Source organism: Lissotriton vulgaris, chromosome 2_1, assembly GCF_964263255.1.
Source record: "Lissotriton vulgaris chromosome 2_1, aLisVul1.2, whole genome shotgun sequence".
NCBI classification, from domain to species: domain Eukaryota; kingdom Metazoa; phylum Chordata; class Amphibia; order Caudata; family Salamandridae; genus Lissotriton; species Lissotriton vulgaris.
This window is the reverse complement of record NC_141687.1, coordinates 1,840,117,115-1,840,144,062: the sequence shown is the minus strand read 5'-3', so window position 1 is coordinate 1,840,144,062 and position 26,948 is coordinate 1,840,117,115. Positions and strand designations below refer to the sequence as shown.

General features: G+C 43.1%; 1 protein-coding gene across 2 annotated transcripts in view; it reads right to left on the bottom strand.

The window, feature by feature from the left end:
• ZWILCH (zwilch kinetochore protein) overlaps positions 1-26,948 on the bottom strand; it is a 405,441-nt gene that overhangs the window by 213,847 nt on the left and 164,646 nt on the right. For both annotated transcript variants that reach the window (XM_086957998.1, XM_086957999.1), the window contains 2 exons: positions 15,151-15,266; positions 13,447-13,649 (listed from right to left, as the gene is read on the bottom strand). In XM_086957998.1, the coding sequence (XP_086814124.1) occupies positions 13,447-13,649; positions 15,151-15,266 (319 nt within the window). The remainder of the gene's footprint in view (positions 1-13,446; positions 13,650-15,150; positions 15,267-26,948) is intronic.

Here is a 26,948-nt window from a genome sequence, read left to right as displayed (position 1 = left end):
ATCGGACTGCAATCATATGAGCACTTTTTTGGTCCTGAAGAATTGCCTTTACGGCAAGAAACATGTCGACCACACTTGCACTAAGGGTTGAATGAGGTTTAGATACCTGTCTCGCCTCAATACCCCTTAACTTTTTAATAAAGCAGTGAGCCATGCTATTAAAATTTCACCCAATGGACTCCACTGACTTTTTTTAGAACCACTTCACTCACGCTCACTATTGCACTTTTTTAGGCCCCTCACACGCACACACCCTACGGCAAAGGAATAAAAGAACTCCACCAAAGTGCAGCACCCCGTGCTGCCCGACGGGCATTGCACCGCCAGCCTGTCGAAGGGGTAGGATACCGATGATGACGCTGGACGACCATCTGGTGGGATGACAATAGTTGTCCAACCGATGTCTTGTGTGAGGTATCCCTAAAATTCCGATAAAGGGTTTTCACCATTCACTTTTTACTTTTCACTCTTATGAGAGAGAGGTTAACTGTAGTCATTTAGTTGACTCTGTCCGGGGAACTCTGTACTCTTTTTGTTGTGTAGGGCTTATGAACCCTACCTAGATATGATTTCCATCCCTTTTTACCGTACCCTGTACTTTAAGTTCAGAGTGGGGACATTACCAGTAGGCGAATTAGTTGCCCGTTGGAAATCCCCCTACCAGTTCTCTCCCTTTTGTGCGTGCTGTCCCACTCGTGTTGAGTCGGTAGCCCACATTCTTTTTGAATGTTCGGATTATTGTGCACGCAGGAGGCGATGGCTCAAACCCCTGTGTAGACTTTTAGGCACCCGCCAACATAAAGTGGCGTTAAGTATTTTAATGTCTGACACATCAACTTTGATTGTCTGTACTGTGTCAAAATTTTTAAAGTGGTGCTGGTTGATTCGTGCAAGAAGGCTTTCATTATCAATTTAATTCTGTTTTAACTATTTTTAACACCTTTTTCTTCCTGTTCACTCCTTTTGTGTAATTGGAAATTGATTGTTTTTAATACTGTGCCTTATATTTATTGTACATGCTTTTATGATATTTTTATATCGAAATAAGGCCTATCAATCAATCACAGAAGAACTACAAATTGTGATAATTGTGACTCTCCAAAATAGAATAATCCTTGACATCATCTGGGCTGACCGTGGTGGAGCATGTCGCATCATCGGGGGTAGCTGTTGCATTTACATCCCTGACCAAGTCCCTTCTGTTTTTGATGCAATTTCCAAGATGCACAAAATAGCCACTGAAATCCACCAGGATTCAGGGACATGTACTTTGACTGGATGGCTATGGAACATGTTTACTGTATGGGGCTGGAAATTACTGTCCGCTCTATGTATATTTGTTGCTATTCTTTTCCCGTGTTCCCCATGTATACAATGCGGCCCGATGCTTTGTTCCCTTTGTGTTCTACTTGCACCTCGTGTATACCGACTAAACAAAATGCTAAGAATGTAAATGCCCGATTAGCAAGAGATCAAGAAATCAATGAAATGATGCAGATTGACATAAATGATATTTTTTGTATTCCTTCGTAAGTATAAGAACATGTCTTCAGCAAATGCTAAAAGGGTTGTCTGTGGAAATCGAAAATAATTTCCGTTAGCATAAGCTGAAGCCATCTTGTTTGTGGCATCCATTTTGCTCGCTATGTAATTCTTCTGTCTTCAATGTTGCTTGCCTTTCTGTTCTGCTTGTGTCATCAACTTTAGTTAACTCCTTCCGTACTACACCACAGCAATGTACGTGCTGAGAAAAGGCCTTTAGCTGCTGGAATGCACCTGATCCAAGATGTAACTGTCGACTATTTGTGGCTGCTGTAAGCAGTTCTGTTCCCCCTCCCACTTTGCTGAGTAAGTGATCTCCCATCTGCCCATGTTTGTCGGCAGTTATTCCTGTGTATGCTTGTACATTCTATTTGTAACTACATGCTTACTCTGCAACAAACTCTGTATACATAAACACAATGGTCTGTGTATTCAATGTACTACCTCCTGGAACACTTGAGGGTGTTGTATGGATGTAGTCCCATTAATGAGCTATTAATAAACTTGTTATTTGAATTCCAGCTTCAGTGCCAATCTCTATTTTGTTGGTCTACGGACCCGTGGACAGAGGAAGGATGACCTCTGCACCGGTGTGCCCATTAAAAGGCCCATTTCCACACCCTGATGCGTGTGGTATGTCCTGATAGTGAAATCCTGCAAATTTATGTTTTCACTATTGCAAGGCTATCTGTTCCCATAGGCCAGAATGGGGAGTTTGTTTATAACATCTTATAAACATAACTGACCCTGGGAACAAGATGGGAAAAGAAAGTTTTTCTAAACTGCTGTGGTGTCCATTTGTAGAGTTTTCACAGTGTTACTGTATGTGTTCGCAAATGCTTTACACACTGCCTCTGAGATAAGCCTGTCTGCTCGTGCCAGGCTACCAAGGGGGTGAGCAGGGGTTATTTTAGGAGTGTACCGCCCCTTACCCGACTAAAAACAAGGGTCCCTATTTGGACAGAGGTACCTACCAAGTAGAGACCCCCATTTCTAACATATGACACATCTCAAAGGAATAAAACATATAAAGCCAACCTTTGATACCCCTCGATATTTCAGGTGAGAGGGAAATATTGGAGTTAGTTAAGACTCTATTACACACTTCAGAGGGGGCAGAGCCCCATACAGGCAGGGTTAAGGCCACACTGATTTGGGGAGTTTTATGCCAGGATAATTTCAGATTTTGCAAGGTTCTTTTACCGGTAGTTTAGATTCATACACCACTGCAAACTCATCTCCAGTACCAGTGAGAGCCTTTGATGGACGGTGATAGAAGAAAGGTTTGGCCAAAATCCACAGTTAGTCCCAACCCCTCAAGACAAACAACCACCATCACGGTCTTGTCGCTGGCAAATGTTCTTTCTATACAGGAAAACAGAACCTCCTCAAAATTCAGACAAAGTACAATTTCTCTGAGCCAGAGGGCCAGTATTTATTCTATTTTGAGGGTCCTGATGAAGCTAGAGTTAACAAAAGTTAAAGTGCTTGTTTCAAAACCTTCCTCCAGTTAAAGACGTCTTATCAGACCCTGTCCTTTTTTTAGGTTTTTCCGGTAGCAGATAGACGTCAGGCTGGTTAACAATGGATAAGGTAGGTTGAATATGAATGTCAGAAATTCTGAGCCTATTTTCCTGGTTGCTATCCAATAGATGGCACAGAACAGAAAAGTGGCAAGGGTATGTTTAAGTGGAATGGAATGGAAACTGGCTTCGTAAGGAAGGAAAGATTCCATGCCAACCAATCATGTGGTGTCCAGGTTGTCAGGTACGTAAGAAGACAAAGTCAAACTAGATGTACATTATTATATGCAGCAGTCACACACAGCATCCAAAATGAACACGAACCCTCCAACACCGGTTTCTCTGGTCCAATTTATGTACAATGTATAAATGTACTACTCATGTACAATATGCCCAGGTTCTACACATCCTCTAGGGAAGGAAAGGACCAGGGGACAGTCTGGGTCCTCTGAGTCCTTTTGGTAGTGAACCAAAGGTTGTACCTCTGATGTATGACCAGCTAACAACAACTGCCAGCCACTCTAGCCAGGTATGAGGATGTAATAGCCAGCATTGATAATGGACCGCAGGTAACGGCACGCAGTTAGTGCAGTGCATTCTCTAACTAGGAGAGCGTAGAGTCTACCATTTAATTCACACAAACTCATGGAGTACATCTCGTGGACGTCTGTAGTTAGTTCAGCCTACTGAGGAACTAATGTAAGGCAGGATAAAAAAACAAGCATTAGAAATGCAATAGGTCTCGCATTTCTTTTTTTAGTTAGATCTATTGGCATTTCTCAACAGCTACCGGACAGAAGTTGCCACTTGCTCCGTGAATCATGGCCTGCAAGCCTAAAACAATGTTGATATCCTACAAAATAAAAGGCAGATCAGGATGACCAGGAGGAATCGCGGACGTATTGGGATGGCCAACGCAAGCAAACAATGAGTGAAAGCGCCTGGGTGTGACCCAAGCACGCAAAGGCAGGAGACCAAGTATTTCTAAATAGCACTACAACGAACAAATGGCAAATCATGGGAATGCTAAAAGCCGATAGAGAGATAACAACAGGTATTGCAGACAGCGCATGCATGCTGCCTAGGCTCGATATAAAAAAAAGACATGGCAGCATGGCAATTACGAGCTAACCTATTGATTTTTGCCACTACGCTTTCAACTTATTAACGAACAAGTTACTTACCTTTGCAAAAGATACATCTGTAAGAAACATTAGTTAGTTATAGATTCCTTACCTTAGAATTACCCCCAATTGTCATACTGGATCTGGAAAGTTTTTTCATCAGCAGTACCTCTCTGCGTTGGAAGGTGGTGTCGGTCGGCTCCGCGTTCGTCGTTGGCGTCATGTCGCCGGGATGACGTTGCAGTAGCTACTTAGACGCCGCCCTCGCACGCTGACATCAGTTCTATACCCGACTTTCCGCACCAGAAAGGCAGAGCCACGCAAGACACTAACCACTGGTTCACAAAACTAGGGCCCATTAAAGGATAGCCTTAACACTAGAAATCAGTTCGCAGAACGGGGAGGATGGAGGGGGTGGTAAGGAATCTATAACTAACTAATGTTTCTTACAGATGTAAGTAACTTGTTCATCTGAAAGAAACACGTTAGTTCTAGATTCCTTACCTTAGAATGCCCCAGCAATACCAACCCCAGAGGTCGGTCTGCAAACCAAGTTCCCACCAGAAAGTCCTGGAGAACAAAACAGCCAAAGAAGACGTCTCTCCGGACTGGACTGTCCAGGCAGTAGTGCTTGGTGAACGTGTGCAACGACGCCGACGTAGCCACCTGACAGATGTCATTCAGAGGAACGCCTCGTCCCAGAGCAGTAGTGGCTGCCGTTGCCCTGGTGGAATGTGTGCGCAGCCCCATTGGAGGCTCCTTCTTTGCATGAGATAGCAGGTTTTGATACACAAGACGACCCATCTGGAGATAGTCTGCTTGTGTACAGCCTGACCTTTCTTGGGGCCCACGTACCCAACAAAGAGCTGGTCATTCACCCGGAACTGTTTAGTGCGATCCAGATAAAAAGAAAGCGCCCGTTTTGGGTCCAGACGGTGGAGCCTCTCTTCCTCTTGCGAAGGATGCGGAAAGAAGGTGGGCAAAGTGATGTACTGCCTGATGTGAAAGGCAGTGGCAACCTTGGGCAAGAAGGATGGACAAGTCCTGAGGACAACTTTGTCCGGATGCACAGACAGAAAAAGAGGCTTAGAAGAAAGCGCCAGGAGATCACTCGCTCTTCTGGCAGAGGTGATGGCCACCAGGAATGCAGTTTTGAGAGTTAAAATCATCAAAGGATAGTTGTGAAGCGGCTCAAAGGGAGCGCACATAAAGTAAGCTAAAACGAGGTTCAAGTCCCAATGAGGCTTAACGAAGGGAATAGGAGGAAAGAGAGGAGTTATGCCTTTTAAGAAACGGTTTACAACCGGGGACTTGAAAAGGGAAGGCTGATCGGGAAGCCGAAGGAAGGCAGAGATGGCCAAGCGACAGCCCTTGATAGTGCCCAGAGCAGAGCTCTGCTGGGCCAAAGAAAGAAGGAACAAGAGAACCTCAGAAAGAGGGGCAGAGAGGGGATCCACAGCCTTTGCTGTGGACCATGCCACAAATTTGTTCCACCAGTAGTCGTATACTGTCTTAGTGGAGTGATGCCTGGCTGCCAGAATTATATTGCAGACTTTGGGAGGCAAGGTAAATGACATCAACTGCCGCCGCTCAATCTCCACGCAAGGAGGTGGTGGCTGGACAGGTTCGGGTGGAGGACTGTCCCCTGTTAATGCGACACAAGATCCTCCCGAAGAGGCAGACGGGCCGAAGGATCGATGGCCATGTTGAGCAGCTCGGAATACCAGACTCTTCGTGACCAATCCGGAGCCATAAGAATGACTTGAGCCCGGTCACGCCTGATCTTCGTCAGCACTATGGGCAGAAGTAGTATAGGCAGAAAGGCATACAACAGACCGCAACTCCACTCGCGACAAAAAGCGTCCCGTAGCGAGTGCCGCCTTGGAAATTCCAAAGCGCAGAATTGCTGACATTGCGCGTTCTCTTCGGTGGCGAATAGATCTAACCAAGGCTCCCCACTGTAGAAGAGACCTTGCAGTACGAGTAGGTAGCACACACTAGGTTAGCAGGCACACGTTTGGTTGGGGGGAGGCTGTTCGGGTGGGGCGGGGGGTAGTTTGGGGGGCGGGTAAGTTGCAGTAATTCTGAAGCGCCATTATTTCCGGTCACTTAGCCAAGGAGGTAGGGTGTGAGGCATAGCAAGCGTTAGCATGGGCGGGAGGCGGTCCTCTCCTCAGATACACTCAAGGGGGCAGCGGGGTTCCTTGATGTGCCCCATTGTATGCTTTATATTCCTACTTGCCCCACCCATCACCCGATTCGCCGCCAGGCCTCCGGGATGCTGGCATGCAGGCTGTGTAAGATGTGCCCTACCCGGAATGAAGTGTCAAGTTGGATTGCTGCCGGCCTCCGAGTTGTAGGCGATAAAAGCTGTGTTAAACTTGGATGTGCAATAAAGTATAAAGTTAACAAAAAAAAAAAAAGAAGAGACCTTGCGCCACCTCCGAATGAAGACGCCATTTGTGATCCATCATGCACCTGAGTTAGTCAGCCCTGGCGTTCAGTGAACCTACCAGGTGTTGAACCACCAGGGATATGCCCTGATGTTCTAGCCTTGTCCAGAGGCAGAGGGCCTCTTGACGTAGAGTCCACGACCCCAACCCGTCCTGTTTGTTGAAGTACCACATGCCGGTGGTTTTGTCCATGAACACCTGCACTACTCTTCCCCGGACAGAGGGAAGGAATGCCTTCAGTGCAAGACAGATCGCCCGGAGCTCCAGAAGGTTGATGTGGAGCTCGGACTCCGCCGGAGACCAGAGGCCTCTAATCTCCACCTCTCCCATGTGGCCGCCCCATCCCAGAAGGGATGCGTCAGTCACCACTGTGTGTTCTGGTTGGGGAAGGGAGAGGGATCGGCCATTGACCCAATCCTGGTTTGTGATCCACCACTGCAGTTGTCGAGCAGTGTCCTCCGAGATCCGAACGCAGTGAGACAGATTCCACATATTCTGCCCACTACAGAGCCCGCATATGCCATCTGGCATGATCGACCAGCAGGATGCAGGAAGCCATGAGACCCAGCAGCCTCAGGGTCATTCTGACCGAAACCCGGGACATAGATTGAAAGATCAAAATCATAGCCCGAATATCCCGGACTCGCTGTTAGGGAGGATAGACCCGAAACTGCATTGTGTCTAGAACCGGGCTGATGAAGAGGAGCTTCTGAGAGGGAGTCAGGTGTGACTTCGGCACATTGATTGAGAACCCCAGCGAATGCTGGCGGTCTGCCATAGTCTGGAGGTGGGAGACGACTGCTTGGGGAGAGGCCGCCTTCAACAACCAGTCATCGACATAGGGGTAGGCTAAAACCCTGATCTGCGCAGATAAGCTGCGACCACCGCCATCACTTTCGTGAACACCCAAGGGGCGCTGGTAAGGCAAAAGGGAGCACCGTAAACGGAAAATGCTATTGGCCTACCGTGAACCGCAGGTAACGCCAGTGGACCGGCAGGACGGGGATGTGGAAATAAGCATCCTGCAAGCCCAGCGCTACCATCCAGTCTTGCGGGTCGAGGGCAGACAAGACCTGAGAAAGCGTCAACATCTTGAACTTCTCCTTCCGGAGGAAGCGGTTGACATTCCTGAGATCCAAGATAGGACGCAGGCCCTTGTCCATCTTGGGAACCATAAAGTAGTGGGAGTAACAATCACAACCTACTTCTAGGACGGGAACGAGCTTGATGGCTCCCTTGCCCAAGAGAGCTGTAACTTCCGGCTCGACCAGGTGATCCTCCGACATGCGGTGATACTGTGGTGGCATTGCTGGAGGGGTAGCCTCAAAGACGAGGGAGTAGCCCCTTCGGACTATCTGCAAAACCCACCTGTCTGACGTGATGGTGTGCCAGTGGGGCTGAAGAGGCCCAAGGACTTGGCCGTAGCTCGTGAGTCCTTGAAACGCTCTAAAGCGTTGTCTGCTTGGTCGCCGAAAAGACGACGGCCATCAAAGGGCATGTCCATGAGGGTATTCTGGACATCCCCCGAAAAGCCAGTGGATCTCATCCAGCCATAGTGTCTAAGAGCTACTGACATATTAATCGTTCTACCCCAGAGAGTCGGCAGTATCCAGTCCACAACGGATGGCAAACTTGGCCGAATCCCTCCCGGCGGCGATTGCCTGAGAGACCACTGTCCGGGCCTCCTCCGGACACTGCGGCATCACCTGGGCAACAGAGTCCCACACAGAGTGGGAATAATGGCCCAATAGACATGCACTGTTTACTGACTGCAGTCCCAAGCTGGCAGAAGAGAAAATCTTCTTTACAAAATGATCCAGCTTCTTGGATTCCCTTTCCGGTGGAGCAATAGGGAATGCACTTTTGGAAGTAGAGGCTTGGACCACCACGCTCTCAGGGGTGGGGTGTTGGGAAAGGAAAGTGGAGTCGCGCGGTGGAGTTGGGCAATCATCCTATCCACAGGAGCCCCCATGTTGGGCCTGGACGAGGTGCCCAAAAGGACGTCAGTAAGGCGCTTGTTGAACGGAAGCAGAGGCTCCAAAGAGCTCGCCGCCGGCTGAAGCACCTCTGTCAGGAGTTTGTGGTTGAAAGCCTCGGCTGCCCTACACAACACCACTGCGTACGAAGCTCAACATGCCAAGGTCAGGGAGGGTGTCCAGAACACTGGCATCCCCAGTTCCTCTCTCCAGTCTGCTCAGATTCCATCTGATCAGTTAAAGGGTCTCCTGACCCCTCCCAGTACTCCTCCTCATCCTCTGGGTGCCAATGTGGCTGAAAAGGGACCCTAGGAGTGAACAGGGGCACAAAAACCCCTCCTTGCGCCAGATCCGGCGTCGGGCGACACCAGTCCAGCTCCGTGTACACATCGGGATGGAGGTCGGGGGTCAACGTCGGCCAGGGGGCCGACAGGCGTCGAATGTGGTAATGATGCCGGAGGAAGCGGCGCCGGTGGAGGCGTAATCAGGTCAACTGCCGCCGATCAGGATCCAGGCCTGGATCCAAGGAGGGCCTGAGCCGTCGGAGGAGAAGGCCTAGGCCCCCCAACCGGTTCGGCAGGGCCCGAAGGCACGCCGGCGGGTCCGGGCCACCCAAAGGTAGCATGCATCGCCTCGTAGAACATACAAAACTGAGTGGGAGTCGCTCCGGGTCCCGCAAAGGGAGGGAAACGCGGAGTCAACTCTTTGGGCTCAGCACACAGAGCTGCAGGAGGGGCACCACCTGCATCCCTCGTGGGGTCAACTGACCGATGAGAAGTCGAAGAGCGATGATGCTTCTTTGACTTCTTCTTATGCTTCGACTTACCCGACCCAGAGTGCGAAGACTTCAATGACTTGGACAAATGGAGGTGGCTCCGCGATCGGTCCCTCGACCTTCCTCGCGACCGGGACCTCGAACGGCACGGAGCCGACTGCCGGCGCTCAAGTAGCTTTCGTGACCGCTTCTGCAAAGCCTTCAGCGCCATCGACCGGCAGTCGGCGCACGACTTGGGGTCATGGTCGCGCTCCAGGCAAAAGATGCACACGCGGTGCGGATCAGTCACCGACATCAGTCTGTGACAGGAACCACATGCCTTGAAGCCAGGTATTCCTCGTGCACCAGGAGTCGATGGACTCAAAAAAGAAGTCCCCAAAAGTCGAGAAAAAGTGAGCCAAAAAGTGACTGTGAGGTACTGCTCTTCCTGGATCTGCGCTTTCTGGCGTGGAAAAATAAAGAACTGACGTCAGCGCGCGAGGGCGGCGTCTAAGTAGCTGCCCCAACATCATCCTGGTGACACAACACCAACGACAAACGCAGAGCCGACCGTTGCGCAGAGGTACTGCTGGGAAAAAAACTTTCCAGATCCAATCTGACGCCTGGGGGTAATTCTAAGGTAAGGAATCTATAACTAATGTGTTTCTTTCAGATTGGAAGATTAGGTGACTACCCACAGAGCTCTCAATTACCTCGCACCCTTCTAAACACTACTCTGTCACCCAAAACTGACACCCATCCACCTACTTGTGTACATGAATTGTGAATGTTCATCTATCTACACTAAGTCCCCAATTCGGCAAATATTACATCTATCTCCACCTCAGACACGACTGTATATGGTTCAGAGATTAACCCCACACAGGGCGACCCAATAGTCCCCCACAATACAGGGTATGTACTAATATAATGTGAGGAGGAAGCTGCTGAAGGAATAATTTAGTATCAACTGCTTAAGGATTGGTCTCAGTCAAATACAATCCAAATAAAATCAATTAAAAGATCAATAGGAATATCTAGTTATCATCTGAATATATGTATTCTGTGTCAGATGAAAAGAATAGCAAAAGCAGTTTATTAAAACAATCAGTTTTTTCAATACGAAATCCCAAAATAATGATAAACAATTTGGCATAGGGTTGGAACAATAGCACACACCAACTAAGGCTGCTTAAGGAATAAGTCCATCAATAGGTACGGTCCTATATTAGTGTATCCACTACTTAGTCACAAATAAGCTCCTAAAATGTATTTTATGATCATATATGAAGAGCACCATGTGCCAGTTGCAAACCTGATATGCGACATCAGTCAACGTTTCGGTCTCTTGTGGTGTCAGAGTGTGAAGCCATCCTCAGGACTCCGCGTTCAGAAACGACAATGGTAGCAATTTAACGTTATCGAAAAAGGGTAAAATAAATACATGAAACCATTGAATCTGTGCGTTTATATGCCAAGTATAGTGCAGAGAAGTACGCCTGAAGTGTGTGTGAAAAGCATGTCCAATCCGGTGAAAACTCCTCAAACATATGTGGATCAGTCAAAAGAGTAATATGTAGGTGGCCCTGGACGAAACATCCAATATTCCAAGACTATGTCAAGAGGTGCCAAACAGCTATATAAAATCTAAAACACCTCTAACCATATTAATGTTAGCATATGATATATCTGTAATATACTGGAATGAGTGGTCTACTGGAACAAAAGTGAAACAATGTGACAACAATAGACAACACCAATAGTAAGCACACACATATGCCCACCTAGCCCAAACAATATTAATGGGTGGAAATGTAACCAGGTGGACTACAGATGTCAGAGAAAGCCTAATAGAAACAATTGTGTATACCAAACGGGTTATTGACTTTACTTACTATTTCTACAGTTTATTTGTTACAAGTTACACTTCCATCTATTATTGATGTATGGAAAAGTAAGTATGGCTGGTGAAGAGAAATTTGGCACTTCACATGGAGCAAATCTGGTCATCAGCAATTATTTGAAGGTTCGATGTTATTATTTTTCCTGGTACACTTTTCCATGCTCTTGGTGTGAATCATTAGTTCATTACCAGACTCAAGTGTACACAAGAAATTCCAGATTTATCTGCGATTTACTTTGGTTGCCCTGAGATTCTACATTAGAAGTAGTATTTTTTATTTTTATTTATTGAACCACATTTTATTGAAGTTTTAGCAATCAGAGTTAGTTAATGTTCCAGGCCATTTATGTATGGCTATATAAATTGTCTTTGTAGGTCAATCTCCTAGGAATCCTTGTCCTATATGTATCCAGGATGCAAGCTAAACACGCTTTATTGTTTGGTTTTGAAGCTATTATGGATGAAGGCAATAGTCTTAAGATGAAATCAAGGTCTTCCTGAAGAATATCCCACTTGTTGGACAACTGGAAGCAGCAGCACGGTCAGTTGACAAAACTGTAGGGAGCAAGTGCCTGTTTGTTTTACGATAAAGAGGAGGATGAGATGTAGCTTGCACTGATCCTCTCTGGATCTTACCATTGGTACCAGCTCTAAGATACCCATTTTAAGTTCCAACACGTTTATGTGAAGAGATGTATCAAGTACATCTGAAATGCATTGATGCATTTGCCCACAAGGTGCCCCTGCCTCCACCAATTCTCTGAGGAGTCAATGGTGAGCTGTGGACGGAGAAGAAAAGGACACCTGACCAAGAGGTTGAGAGGATGTACTCAAAATTCAAGTGTCAAAAGTGTGAGGATTTGGGTGTAATATATGATATGACTGTGGGGCATAATTGTGTAATAGAACCAAAAAGGAGGAGTAACCCTATTCTTCAAGATAGGGATGGGGTAAATTAAACCAAAAAAGTAAAACCAGTCCCTAGCAAAATATTACGATCATGTGTTGCGCCGTAGTCATGTACAATCGCAATGGAGTTTAAAACATATATATCTATTTAAAAAAACGTAATTCCGAGATATGACGTTGATTCAAAGAAAGCTATTTACAACGAATAATACAGTTAAGAACATTTTTTAAAAGAGAGCTATTTACAACGAATAATACAGTTTAGAAAATACATTTAACATTTCATTCATGTACAAACATATTGATGGAAAAAAGAAGCATATGAATGTTAGGGAGAGACTCGAATTTGTGCATAGCTCTCTTTTACAAAATGTTCTTAACTGTATTATTCGTTGTAAATAGCTTTCTTCTAAAATAGACAATGAACTGGTATAATGCGGAATATCATGCTTAAGCTATCAAAGTTCTGGCCTTAATGTTCAAAAAGTAAAAAAGATGTATTAATTGTGTAGCACTGCTCAACATAGATGAATGCTTTAAATTATTGTTTATTTGATTTTAGAAATATGATGGTTGTGTCCTGAGGAAGACACATTTCAACGTGTCGAAATGCGTAGACGGAAACCATCTCCTTTCTGTATCATTGGAAACATTATCAATATATACTACATATACTAATGATATATCTATTGAAAGAAATATTTTTATTGTGTGTTTTTAATCCATTATATCAATGAATTTTTTCATGATAATTTTATCAAATGTATTAAATTGAATTCTCCATGTTATTCTAGTGCCTTATCATTATTTATTATTGTCTTGTTTCTTGAACTTTGCCAGCACTTGTGGGTTGCCTGGGTTGTTTGTTTTGCCATATAACAAAATGTCTATATCATACGTAAGTACAAGTACTCGACACCATTTGATTAGAGATAGTCTTCCAAGTTATTTAAGTAGGTTTTGGAACCAGGAGTAATGGTAGTAATCCCAGCTTTTCCACTTGCTAAAACTATGTGATCCTCGGCTAATTAGTTTCTCCCTCCTTTGAGTCCGAAATTAATAATATTTTGGAGCAAACTAATACCACTACTAAACACAATACATAGTTTGGGTGTCGACATTTTATAGGAGTGGGGCTTTCAAATACCCATTTATCATTTTATCTGTGTTAACACTCACAAATCACAGGAAACAACACACTTATTCGACATGCCTCATACATCCCAATACCCTGTAAAAGACATGACCGACTGTAGTCGTACCTTTACAGCGCACCACATGGGTATTGATTCCAGTAAACTTGTTGATACTGGTCTTGATTGGTTCAGCTCCGAGCCAGCAAGTTCCTTCCGGGTCAGAGCTGTCACACCTTACCCACAAAGGAGGGAGCACTGCCACTGGCTTCTTGATTGATAACTGGTCCATATTGGGATTATGTGCCATAATGTAGCTTGACAACAGTTGCCTAGAAGGAAGAACACATACAGGAACCAATGACCACAGTTAATAAGCCCTTTGTCAAAGTTTTGAATACAAATACATAAAATTATGTAGTATACCTAAAGAAAATCTATCATAGGGGCACCTAACCCTTGTAAATCGAGCAGCTACTGTCCATAACATCTGTTTTCACATTATATACATATATCACTGTACGATAAAATATTGTGAGCTCAACATTGTCATTGTTCATAAATGTTTATTTTTTTGTTTGGATCATAATCCTTTTGTGATAACTCAATACAATCAACCAATTTGCTCCAAAATTATACCCAGAGACTAGACACGCGTTTTGTAGGATTAACTTGCTTTCTCAAGGCAAGGATATGAAAGTTACATATTTCATGAAAGTTACATGGGTGAAGTAATAGACTTCTCTTGGATTGGGTCAGTCCTCTCGCATTTCATTGGTGAAGTACAAAATGTCTATTGTATGTAGTGGGTGGTGTGGTGAGCAAAAGAATGATGGATTAAACCCAGATCCTCTTGACTGGGGGTGAATGTTTGCATTGTCCAGCATTCAGTCCATCAATTGTTTCTTATGCTATTGTAGTTAGCTGGTCATAAATTAAGTAACTGAAGCTGTTGTTCAATGCTGACGATAACGCTTAACTTCCAAAGCGGTATCTAGAGTTGATAATAAATCTGTCAAAATGCAAATGTCTTATAAAACTTTCCTAGCAGTTGATGTAGTGTAGCCAGAAATTAATACAATGATTCTTCAATCTTCACCCATTTATTCTAAGGTTTAGTTCCCAAGGCAGCATAATCAAAGTTATGTTTTGCAGTAACTTGAAAACCTACCCAATTTAGGTGTTAGCTCCACTTTACAAAACTAATTTCAAACAACCAACATTATGCATGTGGGGCCACAGAAAGGTAAGTGAATGCTACAAATTAGGGAGTCCTCTAAAAGGTAAGGTTTATTGGTGGAGGATGTTATACATAGCATTTCAAAATTATTGCTTAGGAAACCTTGCCTGGCAGTAGGGTTGGCTCTATTCTTACTTTGGAAGACTGCTTAAGTGCCTCTGTGACTGTTTGATTTTTGTCAGAAGTATGGCGACAGTGCAACAGATTTGATTGTTGCCCTCAAATTGTAGTTGGCTCTTCCAGTGAGCGGGTGCATCTGAAACAGAAATCTAATCTCTTGCAGAGAGGAAGTGCAGGATAGTTTGTATTTTGTGAGGATATCAGTGAAGTAAGAGCAGAGGTAATGCTGAAACCCAAACATGCCCCACATTATGAATCAGAATCACACTTTTCCATCAATGTTTAATGCACAAAGACCCCAGGTAAATGTTCCCAGGATTATGCTTCAAAACATTACTGTTGCACTGCGGTAGAAGTCAGATCAGCACAATAGCACGATACAAAGTCAGGCCGGAACAAACATTTTTGTTTCCAAAGTGATACTTTATTTCCTATGTTAGGAATCAATTACAAATGCCACCCATAACACGTACCTGGCTTTGTGAACAGATAAGGGAATTGGTCCACTGATCTCCTGCAATGAATTCTGCAATGCATGGGACTCATCTGCTGATGGTTCTTCTTGTTCTCCATTTTCAATTTTCACAGGCTAGGATATTAAAATAGGTAACTTTACTACGAACACTCAAGTGCTTATGGCAGATTGCATGTTAATGGCATCATTTAATATAGAACAATGTCTATCAATTAATCTGCTACCTAAGAAACAAAAAACTTGAAAAGGGCTATAGCCAAAATGGTAGCAGAGAAAGAACTTCAACCTTGAATTACAGGCAGTCAATTTCTAGTGGCAGCAAGTAAACGATCCTGGCATTACCAGAGGAACTCTTCCACCCTTTTCAGGCCTTTAGGCGCATCTTTTCATGCAAGATGCCACTTCCAACAAAGTAGGGCTACCCATTCGCTCAACAAACAAGAGAAAAGTTTCACAAACACCTCCAGATATGAATACAGGATAAAAACAAATACTTCACATGCTAGGCTTGACTTCAGTCAGTTGGTTTTGTAATGTGTTCGGTGGGAATGGGGGTGCTGTACGATGGGGACACAGACCCTTTTATGGGAAACGCCTTTATGAATCACCTTTTAGTTCTAGTGAACACTTTCTAACTTCAAAGGAGAATTGTGGCATATGAGCAAAAGGGGGCGGGGGGACGAGGGTCAAAATAGAAAAATAGGAACTTTACGTGGAGGGTGGAGGTAGTCAAGGTAGACAATCATTCCATGAAGTTTCAGGAAAGTGAGAGTGGAAAAGTACATCTAACCTTCCATAAACATCTGAAATGTGCAGCAGGTTTGAGAGTGCTTGTTTTGATGTGAAAGTAAAAGGAGTGTGACGTGAGTGGTGGTGAATAGGTATTCATAAACATGTTTCACTTACACATATGTATATGCCAACTTTCATCAGTATAAAAACTGCTAGCTACAGTGCTTCATGTGCCAGGGATGGACAAAGGAGATACAGCTGTAGAAGCACAGTATGAATGACAACAACAAAAAAATTGTGATACGTTATAGATCAACTCTGTAAAGCACCCCAAAAGTAAACTAAAGCATTAATGACAACGGAAATAAAAACCTCGTAACGTGTTTAGACCAATGTTGGATAACACTCAATCACATAACTTTTCAAAGCAACCTTCCCAACATGTCTTGGAGTAACATGATTTCATCAGTAGAGAGTGAGGTCATCTGGAATGACTAGGGCTTGGGATTTCAGATGTGACAATTGGGCAAGGGGGCGGGGATCTGTGCTTGTTGGTGCTGTTACCTGCAGTTTTGTGAAGATTAAATTACAAAATAATTCCAAATGAGTGTTGCTTCTTCTGTGGGGAAGCATAGTAACATTGGCAATGAATATACTGTGCTGACTACATGTGGCACCACCAAGTTCCATTCCAAGGAATGGAACTTTCCACTCGTCTCTGGTACAGCGGGAGTACCAAGAACATTTCAGAACTGGTTTTACAGAACTCTGACATTTTTGGCTGCTCTAGTCAGACCCTTGTATGGATGTTAGCACTCAAGCGATTAGCGACATGCAAGGAATTACTTAAGTCACACCTAGAAGCTGGACTATAGAGAGAGATAAAAGTTACCAATCAACAACATTGTAAGCATTCATCTTGTTGGTAAAAGAAATACAGGAGAACACAACATTTACGTACGTCACAATGCCCACTGTATACCACCATTTTAAGTGTTTGGAAGCAATGCGGTCTACATACAATCTTCCAGACAAGAGATTCCAAGAGGTGGGTATCAATATTGTAAGTCTTGGTGAAATTATAATGGATTGAATGTTTAAGGAAAATGATATTTAACCCACTAGATAAATGTGCATCAGCAGATCTCAAGCATACTAAGTAATGAAGTAATGTTCAGTATCTTCACATTAAAAGTTTTTGTAATGTTTGGTTATCATTACTGCAACAAACTGCAGTGAGTCCACGCAGACCAAAAACATTAAAAAAAAACTTTTAACATTTGTTGGTTCTGCAACTTCTATTAGTACAGGTGGTGATATTATTGATCACATGTACAACTACTGAACAAGTGCTTTAACCCCTTCCATGCTGGTGACGAACCCCAGCCGTCATGCACTACGGTGCTCGTGTGCTGATGACGGCTGCGGTTCGTCATGGCCTGCCCCTGTTCGTTTGTTTACCGCACGGGGGCGGAAACGGGCCAGCAGGGAAGGGGTTAATTTTTTATCTATTTTCCATTGAATTGGGTTACGCAACAAGCGGACTTCTTTATCGTCAGATAAGTATTTCTGATACCATCTGTGACATCTGGCATAGTTAAGTGGTGTTTAGTGAAACATTTATCGTCAGTATTAATTCATTTAGCAAGTCTTAGCCTCCATCTTTCCTTCCAGGAAAAGGATACCCCTTACTTGGAAACAGTGGATAAGTATTCAGTTCTTACCTCATTGCCATTGGTGGTGAAACGATTTTTCCATATAAACAAGCAGGGTGTTTTATTACACAGTCTACGCATTGAGATTAAGAATATTCATTTCAGCTTTAATAAAATAACTGGTGCAATTGTGATGAGGCACCAAGAGGCATTTATGAATGTGCTGTTCAAATGCTAGAAAACATTTTGGCTCTCATAACTGTAGCACTGGAACATCAATTTTCTTTTTGCAAAAGTACAAGGAATAAAAGAGTTGGCAGCAATATACCATGTTTAAAAACATTGGCTCACACTTAAGAGTTTGGGAACGTCAAGGACACCTTGATACGAAACTCCCTTGTACCAACAATGTGAGAGCACAAGAGAGACTACTATCCAAGAGCTTGTCTCCAAGTGCTGCCATTGAAACTGGGGTGAGTACTGACAATACTAAGGGATGGGTTAAAGAGATGAGATAGAGCCATTTGGTAAGTGAGGACAGTGCAAATTAAATAAACTAAAACAACGTTGTTTAAGTGAAATCTTCGCCAATCAATCAATCAATCAAAGCATTTGTTAAGCGCACTACTTACCCGTGAGGGTCTCAAGGCTCTGGGTTTCTAAAGTTACCCAACATGAGAGTAGTCTGGCATTTGGTAATCGAGTTTTTAATATTGGGATACAGAAATGTCTGGAAATAAATATTGTGATACAACAATATTGTGATGCAGAAATATCGTTGTGGAGAATATTACTTTTAGGTACGTAATATCGCTATTAAGAATATCGTTTTTGTCAATATCGTTTTCAATAATATAGTTTAAAGAATATTATTTTGTAACTAATTTAATGTGTTTTAGTTCATATTCAGTTCAGTTCATAAACTTTTATTCGGTTACACATAGCGAAACCATAAAAAGTACAAGAATAAAATGTGACAATGCATATAAAAAGTCTCGATGAATATTACATTTAAAAAATTTTTATCATTAAAAACCGTTAATTTAAAAACAGTTCATTAGGATGCTAAGCAGGAAAACGAGTAATTAAAAGCTTCAAGATTTACAGCGGGCTTTTAAACAGGATTCTAAAAAACAAGCTACACATTTAGCAATATGTTGGGAATCCAGAAACTGCAAGGCCAGATAAGCGGGCCGACATGTTCTCAGACCCAATTTCCGGAGTAAAGGAATGATCCAGCGCTTGCGAGGAAGCTCATAATATCTGCAGAACAGTGTTACATGAATTGTAGACTGAGATGATGTACCATCACAAGGGCATTTCATAAGGTTATGCGACCAGTCCTGCTCTTTTGGGAAAGTAACTAGGCGGAAAAAGGAATTAAAACGAAACCTAGTCAAAACATACTTTTCGTGATTAGTCTGGACCGAAAGAATCTGTACATTTGAGGATTTACTTACTTCTTGGGAGAGACGTAGTTCTCTCAGATGGGTTAGACACAATTTTTTCAGGTCTTTCCTGGTGACATCTACCATTGTAGTAGGTTCTAAGAAATAAGATGTACAATTCAGGTCCTTGAGGAAGTTAGAGACATACAAAAGCCAAGGGATTTTACTCCAATTTGCCAAGGGCAAGCAGTCAGTAATCAATGAGCGGGTTAGGTGGCATTGTGTTTTAGACCAAATGCGGTGCCATAACAAAATCGGCTGGCATTTAATGTTATCTGTCAGATAGTCGATACCCAGCTCGATATGGCAACCGTATATTGGGGCACTTTGAGGTAGTGCCAGTAAGTATTTTAAAAACCCGTTCTGGACCGTCTGCAAGGTATCTGTGGGAGCATAACCCCAAACCCCTGCGCCGTAGGTTGCTACGCTGTGGCATTTGGCGGGATAGATTTTTAGCAATTCTGCTGGGGCAGGTTTACCCAGTTTCCTCGAAAAGGAGACTAGAGCTGAGGTTGCTCTCTGAAAAAGAAGCTTTTTACTTAACATGGCTTGTTTCCAGGATAATTTGTCGTCCACTAAAATTCCTAAGTAGGGGTATTCCCTAGTACGTTCCAACCTGACTTGATCAATAAAAACTGGTTTGGGGTTCTTCGCCCTGGGGCCAAGGTACATAACGAAGGTTTTATTTTTATTCACTTTTAGGCATAAAGAGAGCATGAATTGGCAGTATTTATTTAGCTGTCTTTGTAGCTGGTTTAAAGTTCTGGCTAAGATTACAGAGTCGCCCGCGTATAACAGGGCGGGAATGGGGCGTTGATTAATGGATGGAAGATCCTGACTCCCTTCAAGCATGGCTGCTTCCAGCCCATTGGTGTATAGGTTGAATAGGAAGGGAGCCCGGACACATCCCTGTCTAACTCCTTTGATGACGTGAAATGATGGAGATAGTTCACCGCCGATCCCGTATCGAACACACGAAGTAGCGTCTGAGTAGAGTTCGCGGAGAAATTGAATAAGAGGGGGATCTACCCACAATTCGCCAAGAATGGACCACAGCCTTGAGTGGATAACACAGTCAAATGCTGCACTAAGATCAACATAGACTAAATATAGGTTACCGCTTTTAGCCCCCACGTATTTACCAATCAGAAGGGCTAGGTTCAATGCCTGCTCAACAGTGCCAAGTCCCTCCTGGAAGCCGTACTGGAGATCTGTCAAGATGTTATTAGTGGACGCCCAATCCTGGAGGCGTTCCAGGATCAGCCGGCCGGCGACTTTCCCCAAGGAATCCAGGAGGGAGATGGGCCTGTAACGAGCAGGATTGTTACGTTTGCCCTTCTTGAAGATTGGGAGCAAAATAGAGGTGGACCAAGAGTCTATTAGGCCTGTTTTTGTGACTGCTGACATAACCTGGGTAACAAGGGGTGACCAAAGTTCCGGATTATGTACAAAGATATCTAGAGGGACCCTGACCGGTCCGGGAGCTTTACCAGTTTTAGAAGATGACAACGCATTAATGATCTCCTTGTGATCGAAGAGAAGGTCAATGGGAAATATCTGGTCCTCGCGAAGGTCACCTGCCATGTGAACCTCACGGATGGTATTCTCTGAGGGACCACCAAAAATCTTTGAACAATGGGCTGCCCACTCGTCCGCTGTCACTGCCACATCAAGATGTTAAGAGGATGAGGCATCTACCAGAAAGGGTGATTTTACTGTACGCCAGAACAGTGAACTGTCTTTGCGTAGGCAGCTCTCATGTAGTTGGGCCCACAAGTTCTTCTTAATTGCATTTCTGTGGTTTTTCAGTGCTAATTTATAAACCTTTCTGAGTTTTGTGATTTCAGCACAATCTCTGACGTGGTTATGAACTGCTTTTTTAAAAGTTGGTTAGGGCTATACGACAGGTTGAGTCAAACCAGCCTTTGATTTCTGGTTTTCTGGATTTTTGGTTACGAAACAATTTGTCTCGTATAATTCTAATAATTTCCAGAAAGCTGGTTATAATCAACTGGGGGAAGGAGTCTAGTGCTAAACAGTTGTTCATCCATGGGAGAGCTCTGGTTACCACTTTACTAGTTATTGCTACTGCGTCAATTTTGGACCATTTTACAGAAAAGCCATTTACTCTGTCCATGGACAGTGATTGTTGATTCAGTAAACTGGCCCTGGTTGAGTGAGGTAAAGCATTTTTGATTGATAGGCTAACACTATTAGGAAAGTGGTCACTGGTGATATCTGAGCCTGTATTAAAAGTTTTCAGTTGACCCTTTATTGTCTGGGAACATAGGATAATATTGAACTAATTTAATGTGTTTTAGTTCATATTAATGTTGTGTGCTATCATGGTTTGTAGAGTGCTCATTACATTTTTTTAATACAGTTTGCGATTTTAAGTGATTTAGAATTTGTTATTTAATTGTTAATAGTAGTTTATAGTGTTGTAGCGGGTTGTTGGGTTTGTAGGGGGTAATGTGGGAAGTTAAGTAATAAATTAATAATTTAAGTTTGTGGTTTATATTAATTATGTATATTATGCTCATTTGAATAATTATATTTTAGGTGAAGGTTGCTATGTTTGTAGGGGATAGGGGTAGAAGTTCGTTAACTAATCATTAATTATTTTTTAATTATTTGATAATTATGTAAATTGTGTAATATCATTTTAGTTACATTTTAGGTGCAAACTGCTGTGTTAACTAGGGTGGGAAGTTAATTAACAATGAATAATTTATGAATTAACTTAATGGCATGATTAATAATTATGTACATTATGTAATACTGAATTATTTTAGTTGTGGGTTACTAGGTTGGCTAGGGTCGGAAGTTAATTATGTAATATGTATACATATATGTACTTGTATTTACATAACTGTAGTGAGAGTTAATTAACGGTGTATTAATGGGTATATTAAAATATTTAAGATTTACTACATTGAAATGTATATATATATATATATAGAGAGAGAGAGAGAGAGAGAGAGAGAGCGAGAGAGAGAGAGAGAGAAAATATGGTTTTTGAACGATATTAGTGGGAAACAATCTTTTTTTTCTATTTTTTTGTACTTCACATTATAAAGGTTGGGAGACGATATTTTTTAACCAAACATTTTGTTATACAATTTTGTTGGATTCGATATTTTGTCAGTGATCCTATGTGTTTTTCAAAAAGTAGTTGGTGTGGGAAAAAGGGCCACTATACCTGTGTTTGTAAAGCAGAAAAAGGTTCTGTGCATGCCCTTTAGGTTAGCTTCAGCTGCAGCTTGTTTCCCAACGTGTCATGAACAGTTTTGGAAGGGATTCCTCAACCATTGGATTTCCAGGATGACATTCTGGTCCAGGGTAAAGATGATGAAAATCATGACAAAATATTTAGACAAGCTTTAAGGCGCCTAGCTGATAGTGGTTTGACAATTAAGGAAGGTAAATACGATTTTCGTAAATTTTGTTGGCATATTTGGGTCATGTAGGGGATGGAGTGAACCCCAAGTTAGAACTAGCAGGCATTCCTTTTGATAAAGGTCAAGCGAGATAGTTTTTGGGATTGGTAGAATTGTATTCTAAGTTTGGGAATAATCTTTCCAGGGTGGTATTACCTTTCAGATCTTTGTTGAGGAAGGGCACTGTACAGCCAAAATGCTTTTGATACCATCAAAAAGAAAGAGACAGGAAAAATACCTACTCTTGGTCATTTAGATGTGCGAAGGAAGACTATCTTAACCTCAGATACAAGTTTAAGAGGCTTATGTGAGGTCTTGAGCCAATGGACTGAGGGCGATTAACGAGTAGTAGCCTTTGGACCAAGGTATCTTCACTGGGCGGAGGAGCACTATATAGTAGCTGACAGACAGGCTTTATCGTGTGCTAGGACCAGCTAGCATTTCAAATTCTTTTTGTACAGTTTATCATTTGTTGTGAAGTGAGATCACCATCCTCTGGTACAAATATTTCCATGCATGGGTGGTAAAAAAATTACTCCAGGCATTAAGCGTTCATTAAACGTTCGGGGGAAGGTCTGGAGGAATTTAATTTCCAAGTTGAGTATTTGCCAAGAGTGCACATTGCGCATCATGAATGCCTTTGGAGAATGATTGATGGTAATGTACATCTGGTGAGCATGGTGCATTAAGATGCAACAGATAATACTTAATGGGAACAAGAGAATAAAGGATCAAGTGTGTTGGGACGTAATAACAAATGTTCTAAAGGGGTGGTCAGGGTACGAGGGATTATCTCAACCAGTTAAATTGTCTTGGAATGTTAAAGATGAATTATCAATATGTGTGGATAAATTAAAGCGGCTTTCGCTGGGTTCCACTTATGGGCTTGAGAGAAAAGATTCATCTGGTGGACGAAGGACTACTTGACAGGACTCTCACCAAGGCTAGGGTGAGGGAAACGTACTGGTGGCCAGGAGTGGAGGAGATAGTCAAGGAGTGTGTTCTTTGTACGGAAAAAAACAAGAGTTTCACAGTTCAAAAAGCAACACTCAAGGGGAATATTTTTTTATTTTAATCTTCTCAAGAACGCGGGCATCGCACCACCAACTTTGGCAGGCACAGATCTTCTTGCAGCTGCCACATCTGGAATCCTCAAAATTCACCATTTCCGATGACCTCACAGGATTTCAATTACACCAGGTTACTCCAAGGTAATTTTCAAAGATAAGCCACAACATATCTCACCCTGAAGAAAAAGCCATAAACCCATAACAGAAGGATAAGGAACACAAGACAAAAAAATGACAACGCAATAAGAAGCAACAAGAACTTTAATGTACCAAGTATAATTACAAAACATGGAAACAATTACACAGGAAGGATTTCACCAAACTTTTGAATACAGACATGAAAATAATAATAAAAATAGAGCAGAAAGATCAAGACTTAAACTCAGTGCTCTGCAAAATCTTTCAACCAACCAGACTTCTTCCTAATCCTAGCATGTGTTCGGCGTATGTGAGCAACACTTTAAGACGAGTTCTCGCTAGGGATAACATCCACAGACATTGTGGAGGAATTAATCAGCTTAGTATTTGGAATCAAAACTTTTACCGATCTAACATACCAAGGAATAGCGCAAGCTACTAACTCAGCGTCTGGTGAGTTTTAAGTTGCACGGATATTGTCCTGTTTAGACCACCACTTTATGACTTCTTCTTGTACTTTGCGATCAATATGGATTACTGCAAAAAGCAGTTTGTAGATGGAGTCTGAGAAAGCTATAAAGGGCAAGGGTTTTGATGATTAGACATGTAGCACCTGCTTCATGCAGATCCTCTCTACTACAGGTCCTCTACACAGAGAAGGTCATGTTTAAGTACTCACCTCCATCCATATACCAATTGTACACATTTGCGTGCAGAAGGGGGGGGCAAAGCATTTCTCATTTTTAATGGGAGAGTTCAGAAATAAAAAAGAAGACCCTACGGGCCTGATTACGAGCTCCTGGCCATACTCCGAATTATGTGCTAAACAACTCAACCTTCATTAAATTTTGTTAAGTAAAACCTGCCGAAATTCAACAGTGGAAAACATACAGTGTTTACTGTATCATGCGGATTTCTGTGTGGTAAACACCAAAATGTGCATGTTATTCCTCGAACTTGTAATAGGTGTTATTTATCGCACCCAATAAATTATTTTTTAGGAGCGCTAAATAATACCTTGTCTCATATTCGGAGCCTAAGTGTGTAGACTAAGATCAGTACTTTATTTTCCGCGTTCATCTATTCCAAGCGCCATCTATTTGTGCTGTAGATGTTCAAATGAACTAATAGTCATGCTTGAAGAAGACAACACCTCATAAAAGCACCAATGGGTATCAAATTCTACTCAGCCAGCTGTAGCCCTGAGCTCTCATAATTAGTGATCTTTGCATGTCCTGACTATAGTGAACTTTAAAATTGTAATGTATTTTGCGTAACTTTGCACAAAATAAAACATTATGTTGGCATGTGGTTTACCATATGTATGCAAGTCAACATACTGCAAATTTCTCTATCAATCTTAGCTTGGCAGAATCATCTGGGTAGATGTTTGCCTAAACCCGGTTGGACTATCTTGTTCCTCACGGTGTGGTACATACATAAAGTTGTTGCAGCACTTTGTTTCTGGTTTTGTTGTAAATTATGTTACTAAAGAAGGTTGCGTCAAAATCTGGTCTGTACTGTCGATAATAAGATAGCCATGGCAAGAACGTGACATTTGGTATTGTTGTATTATTTACGTCTGGTGTTAGACAAGATCCTTTAGGCTTACTAAAATTATACTTTTCGTGGTTTTCAGCCATTCTTTTAGTGCCTGTTGTCTCATTCACAATTTCTTCCATCCATTACAGCATATAGCAGTGAGTCAGTCCACTTCAGCCGATATTTCACTAAGAGTGGCTTCCTTTAGATTTTTCACAAGGAGCACATCCACGCAGAAAGTAGTTCCATTAAATGGCAAGGACTACTATGGCACTGTATGGAAAAAATCTTTGCTTTTAGACCATGTTTTTTTTTGTTTGGCTACGGTCTGCCAGCTTCCCCTGCAATAAAGTTCTGTATTGAATATGTCAAAACAAGCATTGACAAAGGCTGACAGTTGCATGGTGTAGATTGGAATGGGGTGGAGTGGGGTCCATTGGGGTGGAGTGGGTTCCATTGGAGTAGAGTGGGGTGGGGTGGGATGGGGTAGAGTGGGGTCGATATGAGTGGAGTCCGGTACAGTGGAGTCAGTTACATAATGGTGGAGTAGAGAAGAGTGAGGTAGATTCAGTGGAGTTGGATAAACTGGGTGGATTCGAGTGTGGTATACTGGAATGTAGTGGGTTGGGGTATTAGGGGTAGATTTGAGTGGGGTAAAGTGGAGTGGGATAGATAGGGGGTCGAATGGAGTTGGATAAGGTGGAGTGGGTAGAGTGGACTAGATTGGGGTACAGTGGAGTGGGGTACATTAGAGTATGGTGGGGTAAATTAAAATGGGGTGGATTGGGTTAGACTGGGGTGGAGTGGGTGGGTTGGGTGGACTGGGATGGATTAGAGTTGGGTAGATTTGAGTGGGGTAGACTGGGGAAGAGTAGGGTAGTTTGGGGTAGAGTGGAGTGAGGGATTGGAGTGGGGTAGATTGATGAGGAAGAGACTAGAGTGGAATGGAGCGGGGTAGAGGGGAGTGGGGTAGACGGAGTGAAGTGGGGTAGCCTAGAGCAGAATGGAGTAGGGTGGAGTGGGTTACATTGGGGTGGAGTGGGGTAGAGTGATAGATTGGAGTGGGTTAGATTGAATGAAGTACGGTGGAATAGAGTGGGATATAATGGAGTGGGATATAATGGAGTGGAATAGATTGGAGTAGATTGGAGTAGATTGGGTAAGACAGGATCAGAGGAGTGGATTTTGATAGATTAGGGTAGATTTAAGCGGAGTCGGGTAGAGTGAGTGGGCTTGGGTAGACTGGGGAGGTGTAGGGTAGATTGGAGTGGGGTGGAGTTGAGCAGATTGGGGAGGGGTGCACTGCAGTGGAGTGAGGTAGACTGGAGTGGGGTAAAGCGGAGTGTGGAAGACTGGATGGAGTGATGTAGGTTAGAGTGGAATGGTGTAGATTGGAAGGGGCAGGCTGTGGTGGAGTGGGATAGATTGTGGTAGACTGAAGTGGGGTAGATTGGAGTGGGGTAGATTGGAGTGGGGTAAACTGTAGTGGAGAGGGGTAGATTGTAGTTGAGTTGAGTAGAGTGGAATAGACTGGGGTGGAGTGGGGTAGATTGTAGTGAAGTGGGTTGGGATAGAGAGAATTAGGGTACATTGGGGTAGAATCAAGTGGAGTGGGATAGACTGGAGTGCTGTACAGGGGCCTGGAGGGGAGTGGCATATCACATGTCATTGAAATGATCATTACATTTGCACAGACATACAGTTTTACTGCGCAAAAATGTGTGGACATATCACCTAGTGTATTGATGCGTCAAGATTATTTGAATAACAA